General features: G+C 48.0%; 1 protein-coding gene across 1 annotated transcript; it reads left to right on the forward strand.

The window, feature by feature from the left end:
• Positions 1-2,996: 2,996 nt before the first annotated feature.
• Positions 2,997-3,533, forward strand: PRND (prion like protein doppel). The gene has a single exon (XM_045529042.1). The coding sequence runs from the start codon at positions 2,997-2,999 to the stop codon at positions 3,531-3,533; it is 537 nt and encodes a 178-aa protein (XP_045384998.1).
• Positions 3,534-7,791: the final 4,258 nt, after the last annotated feature.

The raw sequence follows: 7,791 nt of genomic DNA on the forward strand, positions 1-7,791 counted from the left end.
TGTGACAAGGACACCTGAGCAGTCCCTCTGTATGAGGCGCAGAGTGGTCACCCAATAACCGTGAGCCTCATGCCATGTAAAGCCCAGATTGGTTCTCCACCCCTCCCACCGCACTCGGACCCCGTGTAGAGGGAGAATGCACTGAGAGGAACCCACTCTTGGCCCCCACCATCGGTGAACGGGCTTGGTTACATCTCAATTTCTCTCTGCTCCCTGGGATTCCACAGATCTTTAATTCATTGGCTTTGGACTAATTCAGTCCTTCAAGCGCTCCCACGTGGCCCCAAGCAGCCCAAAGTGCTGGGAAGTCCTCTCACTTATTCTTCCACCCAACATCAGTCCTGTTTTCCCAGTGCCCAACGGAAGGGGGGCCCCTCACTCCCAGTGGGTCCCACTCATGGGGCACAGTGGTCCTGGTGAAAGCTCATTCTCTTTCTGAGCTGCCCCTCCCCACAGAGCCTGCCCAGGCAAGGCCCCTTTGCATGACACTGGTCTTCAGGTGCAAGACAGTATGCAACTCCAGCCAGGCTTGTTGAAGCCCCCTCTGTTTTAGATATTGATGGGAAAGCATTTTCCTTCTGACACTTCTTATTCCAATTCTAAAAGTCTTTCTGAACATCATCAAGTCTTCGTGTGGTTGTTATTAGTAAAGAGTGATGAGAAGGTCCACCCTTGTCAGGAGGAAGGAGTGGCCCAGGAACCCCTGATTGGCCCTGCTGGGGAGGGAAGGGCTGCCATATTTGGAGAGTTCAGGAATGCCACCTCCCCCGGCAGCTCCTATATAGCTGGGCAGAGCTGGCTGCCAAGAGGGTATGCTGGAAGACCGTGCAGCACCAGGCCCTAGAGGCACAATCCCAGGGAGAGCCCGAGGTACGTGGTGGGGGGGCATTTCTGTGGTTAGGGTTGCTGGTTTCCAATCAGATCTCTATCCCAGCCTGAAAATCATGCCGTGATTTCTTCACTCCCACATCCCGGGATAGGTCACAAGTCAGGGGAGACTTGTGAGAATATTCAGTCATCATTGGTCTTGCATGTCTGTACATTGGTGCTACAGTAAAATGCTACTTTAGGGGTGGCTGGTTGGGATTTTGTTTTGCTTTTAAACCCTTGGCCTATGAAAATGAATTTCTTTCTCATGAATGCTGTGCTTTTTGGTTTTTAATTTGACTCACCTGTAATGATCTATTATGTTATTATTCTTATTTAAGATTTCTCCTACCAAGAGATATGGACTGATGACATGGGGTGTGGCCCCCTATTTAGGAGACTAATGAATGTTGGCTTTGTGCTTGGATCTCTTTGGACAAAGCCAGTCTGAGTTCACCTGTGCTTAGGGGATAGGGCACGGGGTGCTGGTGGCGTGGGTGCTCATCCCACCCTGGGACAGAGACACGGCAATGCCCACAGCAAGGAAAAGTCAGTGAGGCCCCGTTGCAAGCCTCCCAGTGGGACTGGATGTGCCCTTAGGTCATATTTTGGCCTTGTTTTTTTTAAGCATAAGAACAATGTTGAATCAGAGTTGAAGATTTTAACAGAGGAACATTAATCCCTTTTAAGGATGCTCCAGGGGGGTGGTGGAGGGCACGTTAGGGGCTAAACAAGCTAACTCCCCACCTCCTCCAACTCCAGCACTCCGTGGACTCACAGCAAATCCTACCTATGAGACAGCTTAGGCAGGCTGTGCTGTAGGAACTCTCTGTATCCCTGATCCACACAATGGCCCAGGTGCTGGAACGCTCTGACCGTTGGCCTTGGGAGGTGGATTTCCCCAACAGCTTTTGTACTTTCAGGAGCCAGATGTGACAGGCAGCCAGGAGGGGCTGGGTGTGGGGTGGGGGCTATTCCATGGCGTCAGCAGCAGCCCTTGGGATGCCCTGGGGCCACCTTGACTCAGGACCCTCCAGGTGTTCCCCCAAGCCCTCCTGTCCTCCCCTTCAGCTCACTTTGAAATTCCTTGAGGGCCCTGCTCTTTGCTTTTGCTCTTTGCTTAGGGGTCATCCCACTCAGTGAGTCAAAAACACAAAATTCGAGCACCATCTCTTCCTGAAGCCCAGAGAGGCAGTGGGGTACAGCTGGCGGGCACATGGAGTATAGCGTCAGACAGAGCCGAATTCAAATCTGCCAGCTCCTACTGTGCAGCCTTGGGCAAATTATTTAACTTCTCTGGATTCCAGGACAACATTTATAAAATGGGGATAATATCCCATGTAAGAATTAAGTAAGACAATGTCAGAGGTGGGTTTAACACAGTGGCTGGCACGTAGCAAGGGTGCAATAAGAAGCTAGTAGGATGAGCAGGGAATCACACTGACCCCCGGAGGTGTAGGGGAGGGATTAGAAAGGATGCCTATAGCACATCTCGACCCCTTGACATAGGGGGAGGCAGGGGTCCCTTCACTGTATTTCCGTCTTTCTCTCTCCCTCCACCTTCCTCTGCTCTCTCATTCCTGTAAAGTCCTTTAGAATCAGCAGCCAGTGACTTTCTTAGAACAGGTGGCAGCATGTGCCCAAGACAGTGCCAGCTTAGAGCGACATAGAATAAAGAGGGAAGATTGAAAATACAGTCTATGCTCACCAGTGTTGGATTCCAACTCCTCCACTGTATTTTCCTCCCGGGGTCTTCTTGATTTGAAAGTACCAAAGAAAACCTACTCGTATTAAGTCATTACTCATTTATTTTCCCATGCATATTCAAAGGCTTTATAATTGCCAGTTGCAGCTTCTTATCTGCCTGAGAACACCAGGATTGTGGCCTTAAGTGAAGGTCATCCCAGGCAACTGCAAAAAAGAAAAAACAAAACTTGGTGTTCAAGTTAACCCTGCACAGCCCAAGCCTGGGAAAACAATTGTGCTTTTGAGACAATATAAATAGCACAAGGATGCAATTGCTTGGTTTATAATCTCCCACACTGGGGGAGGCGGGCGGGTGCAGGGGAGCCGGGAGGTCCCCAGGGGACGCTCACTGCCGGGCCGTCTCTCCCGCAGATTCTGACACGATGAGGAAGCATCTGGGCGGATGGCGGCCGGCCATTGTCTGTATCCTGCTCTTCAGCCACCTCGCCGTGGTCAAGGCCAGGGGCATCAAGCACAGAATCAAGTGGAACCGGAAGGCCCTGCCGAGCGCGGCGCACATCACCGAGGCCCAAGTCTCCGAGAAGCGCCCGGGAGCCTTCATCAGGCAGGGCCGCAAGCTGGACGTGGACTTCGGGGCGGAGGGCAACAGGTACTACGAGGCCAACTACTGGCAGTTCCCCGACGGGATCCACTACGACGGCTGCTCTGACGCCAACGTGACCAAGGAGGTGTTTATGGCCAGCTGCATCAACGCCACCCAGGCGGCCAACCAGGCCGAGTTTTCCCGGGAGAAGCAGGACAACAAGCTGCACCAGCGCATCCTCTGGGGGCTGACCCGGGAGCTCTGCTCCGTCAAGCACTGCGACTTCTGGCCGGACCGGGGCGCGGGACTGCGGGTCGCCGAGGACCGCCTGGTGATGCTCTGCCTGCTGCCGCTGCCTTGGCTCTTGGTGAAATAGGCCCGCGAGGCAGCTGGCGGCCACTGGGGGAGGAGCCGCCCGCCCCGCTCCCGGCCCCAAACCCGCACGTGCTGAAGGTACCAAGGACGGCGATCCTGCCCGCTTCCAATGTCGCTCCCAGACATTCGCCCCGATGTGTGTTTGCATCTGGTAAATGTGAATGTGTGTGTCAACCCCCCTTGCAGGCTCTGCCGGCTTCTTCATCACCGCATCCTCTGCTCCCCGTGGAGGGTCTGCCACACCTTATTAGGTAACAAATGTTTGATGAATCGATAGGAGAACGCATCAGGAGCTGTGCCGAGCCCTTTAGATGCTTCCCAACAGCTCTTAGAGGTGGGTGTTATTCCCGTTTTACAGATGAGGAAACCGAGGCTCAGCAAGGTGAAGTAGCTCACCCAGAGTCACACAGCTAGAAAGTGGCAGAGCCGGGATTCAAGCCCGGCTTGTCTAACCCCAGGTTTTCTGTTCTGTCCAATCCCAGAGCTGCCTTGTGATCGTTTTATGACTCTAAAGGACCTAAATCCAAACCTATCGCTAAGGAAACTGTGGAATCTCCACTTTTAGAAGTAAATGGAAAGACCTGCGCCTACGGCTGTGTACTTTGGTACCTTGTTACAGAGGTTATTTTAATCCTTCTAATTAAACTAAAATACAACAAAGAAATTAAAATAACAGAAATAAACTAAAATACAATAAAGAAATTAAACTAACATAGAAATAAAGCTAGACAAAGCCCAGAAATCACACTGTAAGGAAATATTGCCAAGATGATTCCCAGAACAGACCTAACATACAGCAGGTTGTGTCTGTGGCAGGAACATTTTCTTTTTTCTTTTCTTTTTCTTTTTTTTTGTTTTTTTTTTGAGACAGAGTCTCCCTGTGTTGCCTGGGCTAGAGTAAGTGCTGTGGCGTCAGCCTAGCTCACAGCAACCTCAAACTCCTGGGCTCAAGCGATCCTACTGCCTCAGCCTCCCCAGTAGCTGGGACTACAGGCATGCGCCACCATGCTCGGCTAATTTTTTCTCTATATATATTTTAGTTGGCCAGATAATTTTTCTATTTTTAGTAGAGATGGGGTCTCACTCTTGCTCAGGCTGGTCTCGAACTCCTGAGCTCAAGCGATCCACCCGCCTCGGCCTCCCAGAGTGCTAGGATTACAGGCGTGAGCCACCGCACCTGGCAGATTTTCTTTTTTCTTTCTTTCTTTCTTTTTTTTTTTTTTTCACACAAAGGGTAAGTGTTTGCTGTTCCCATTCCTGAAATATTTCGTGTATTTAAGAAAAAAAGTTTCAATGACATGTTTGCTTCTAGTGTCCCCCTATCCTGTGTGCACTTTTTATATAAACCCATAAAAGCATCTATAAATAGGCACCCTTTCTATAGATGCTCTACACAATCTCTATCTGTTCTTTTAACATCATTTCTGTAAACCATGTATCACTACAAAAATGCATGGTTAAAAAGGAACTGTGCCTTTAGGGAAACCCAGCAAAGAATTCATCCATGCCATAAGCAAGACTTGATACACCACCTTATTCATTAAAAATATGTATCACAAAATATGAATATAATTTAAAATCAAAATAATGAATCTAATGCCCTCAGAGAGCACTCTCAGAGACCCCAGGAGTTCTTGAATCATTATTTAGAGAAAACAGCTGCTGAATATTATCAATTCTTCTTTAAAGAGAGTTTGTGAGGGGGGGGAAATGTGTGCTATCAGACAATTTATCAGAAGTATTTCAGAACAGGAGTGTTGACAATGGAACCTCTTGTGCTGAGTCCCCAAGGCCATCAGTGTTCTTCTCAAGGCTACATTTGCAAGGTACAGACATGAACACAGGCGGAGCACTTGGGGGACGGCACCTTCCAGCAGATAGTGGAGGCCCTCCCCACACTGCCACCACGGTCTTGTTAATTTAGAGAGCAAGAAAAAAGTGCAGAACATGTAGGGGTTATTTCTTGCATTCCAACTTTTAATTTAAAAAATAATAATAACAATGGCAAGAAAGAAAAAAAGAAAAAATACTTGGTGGCTGATGTTGAAATTTCAATTCCTGGCTCTCCTAAGTTTAATGACAAGAGCACACAGAGCCACCTAAGCAAAATGACCTCATCTCTGACGTGAAAACGCTTAGGCCATGATGTAGTTCATTTTCTATAATTGCTGTCTTTTCTCATCTCATTAATTGTCCCAGAAACCAGATTGATGTGGGGCGTGAAGTGAATTTGTACATAGTGATTCCAATGCAAACTCTGTTTATGGAGTTTTGCATTGAAACTGTAAGTGCCTGAACATCCTTGCTCACGTTTGCAAATCGTGAGGTGGAGTGATGGCTCCGTGAGTCTGGTTTTTCGCTTTAGCAAAGGGTCGCGGAGTGACTCCTATGTGCAAGCCATTGTAAGGGGCTTCTGAATTATTCCTGATATTGTCATTTTACCATGTGAATAATTTCCCCAACCACTTCTTTCTTGCCCCTTCCAAGGGTTGACTTTTAAAAATATAGGTTTATTGGAAAAGTGACATTAAAATTACAACCGTGGCTGGGTGCTGTAGCTCACACCTGTGATCCCAGCACTTTGAAAGGCTGAGGGAGGAGGATCACTTGAGGCCAGGAGTTTGAGGCTTTGGTGAGCTGTGATCAGGTCACTGCACTTCAGCCTAGACCATAGAGCAAGATCCTGTCTCTTAAAAAAAATTCCAAAAGAAATTTAAAACAAAAAATTGCTACAATCCCAGCAACCTCATTAAATTCCCTCTGTAACCTCCTAGTCCTTATTCATTTGCATATACAAATGTATGTATTTGCAATAATAAAACAGGTGAGCTTTTATATTCTAAAGTTTACTTAACTTCGTTCAATGCTTCTCCCCCCCATTTTTCCTGTGATTTTTGTTTTTTTGCCTCCCCGTATCTTCCCAGTCCCACCCCTTTCTTCCAGCCTGAGGTGGAGTCTCCACACCTGTACTGTGCTTAGATATATAAGCAATGGTATTTTACTTGATTACACCTTTGAAAATACTATAATCATACATATAATATTTATTCCTCTGCAATTTGCCTCCCTAACTTAACACTGCGTCATGAGACCCCTGGGTTGACAGCTAGCTGGTTAGCTAACTCATCCTTTTAGATTCTGTGTAATATTCCATTGTACAGATGTACCATGGTTGATTTAATCATTTCCTTGTTGATGGACCTTCAGATTGTTTCCATTTCTTGCCACTGCAAACAATAAACATCCTTGTACATATAACATTGCATTCTGGTGCTTTTGTTTCTGTGGAATAGATTCACACATGCAGAATTTCTGGAACAAAGCCTGTGTGTAATTTAAATTTTACCAGACATGACCAGGTTATGTTCCCATCTAGCTGGAGTAATTCCCATCCCACCAGGAGTGTACGACATTAACTTGGAAGAGTTTCTATGTCATTTAAGTACAGGGAGCCACCTTTTCTTTTCTAGAATGTTGCTGAATGCACCTAAAGCTTTCTAAGTAACTTCTGACAATCAGGACCACTGGAAAATCCTAAAACTGTCAGCAATTCCCATTCTTAACCTGGTTCTTGGCCCAAAACATCTGGATGAGAAGCCTGGAAAACAGGCAGAGTGTGCAGGCTTCAGGCTCAGAGGGTGGCGTGTTTGCACAGCTCCGCATTCCCCAGCAGCCAGGGGAGGCATGGAGTGAGGTTTGGTCCTGGCCTTTTAATTAATTTTTGGTAAAACTACACATGCAAATTTCTGCATGCCAGACCCCAAAGCTCAAAAGCAGCAGGCACGGAGCGTGCTATTAAAGTAGCCCACGCTGCTTCTCCCCTCCCCATCTGGGCAGACAGTCAGCATCTCCCTGAAGCCCCTCACACCCCACCCTGCTTAGGATGTGCCTGATGACATTTAGAAACTCCACCCTCCGGGCCTAATGGGGTGTGTCCCAGGTGATGGTCATGAGTTTGTCTTGAGCTGCCCACACTCTCTGCCTCAAGATTTCTGAGAACAAGTCACTGGCTTGGGGTGGTGACCCACTGGGTCATGGACCCCAGGCCCTACATCATACCTGCAGTGTGGTCACATCTTGCACCTGCACCCAACACTTTTTCTCCATGGCTGTATATGGCTGGACAAGGACACCCTAAGATGCCCCTGTGTTGCTGTGTGGCACATTCTGGAATCTGCCAGGGTCTCTTCTGAAATGCTGACAGCAGGGGGCCCGTGTGCCCAAATGCAGGCAGTGATGGACACAGTCACAGGCCACAC

This window comes from Lemur catta, chromosome 17 (assembly GCF_020740605.2).
Source record: "Lemur catta isolate mLemCat1 chromosome 17, mLemCat1.pri, whole genome shotgun sequence".
In the NCBI taxonomy this organism is placed as follows: Eukaryota; Metazoa; Chordata; class Mammalia; order Primates; family Lemuridae; genus Lemur; species Lemur catta.

What these genes read in the sequence shown, in the direction of transcription:
- PRND (XM_045529042.1), top strand. Translation starts at nt 2,997, where the DNA reads ATGAGGAAGCATCTGGGCGGATGGCGGCCGGCCATTGTCTGTATCCTG.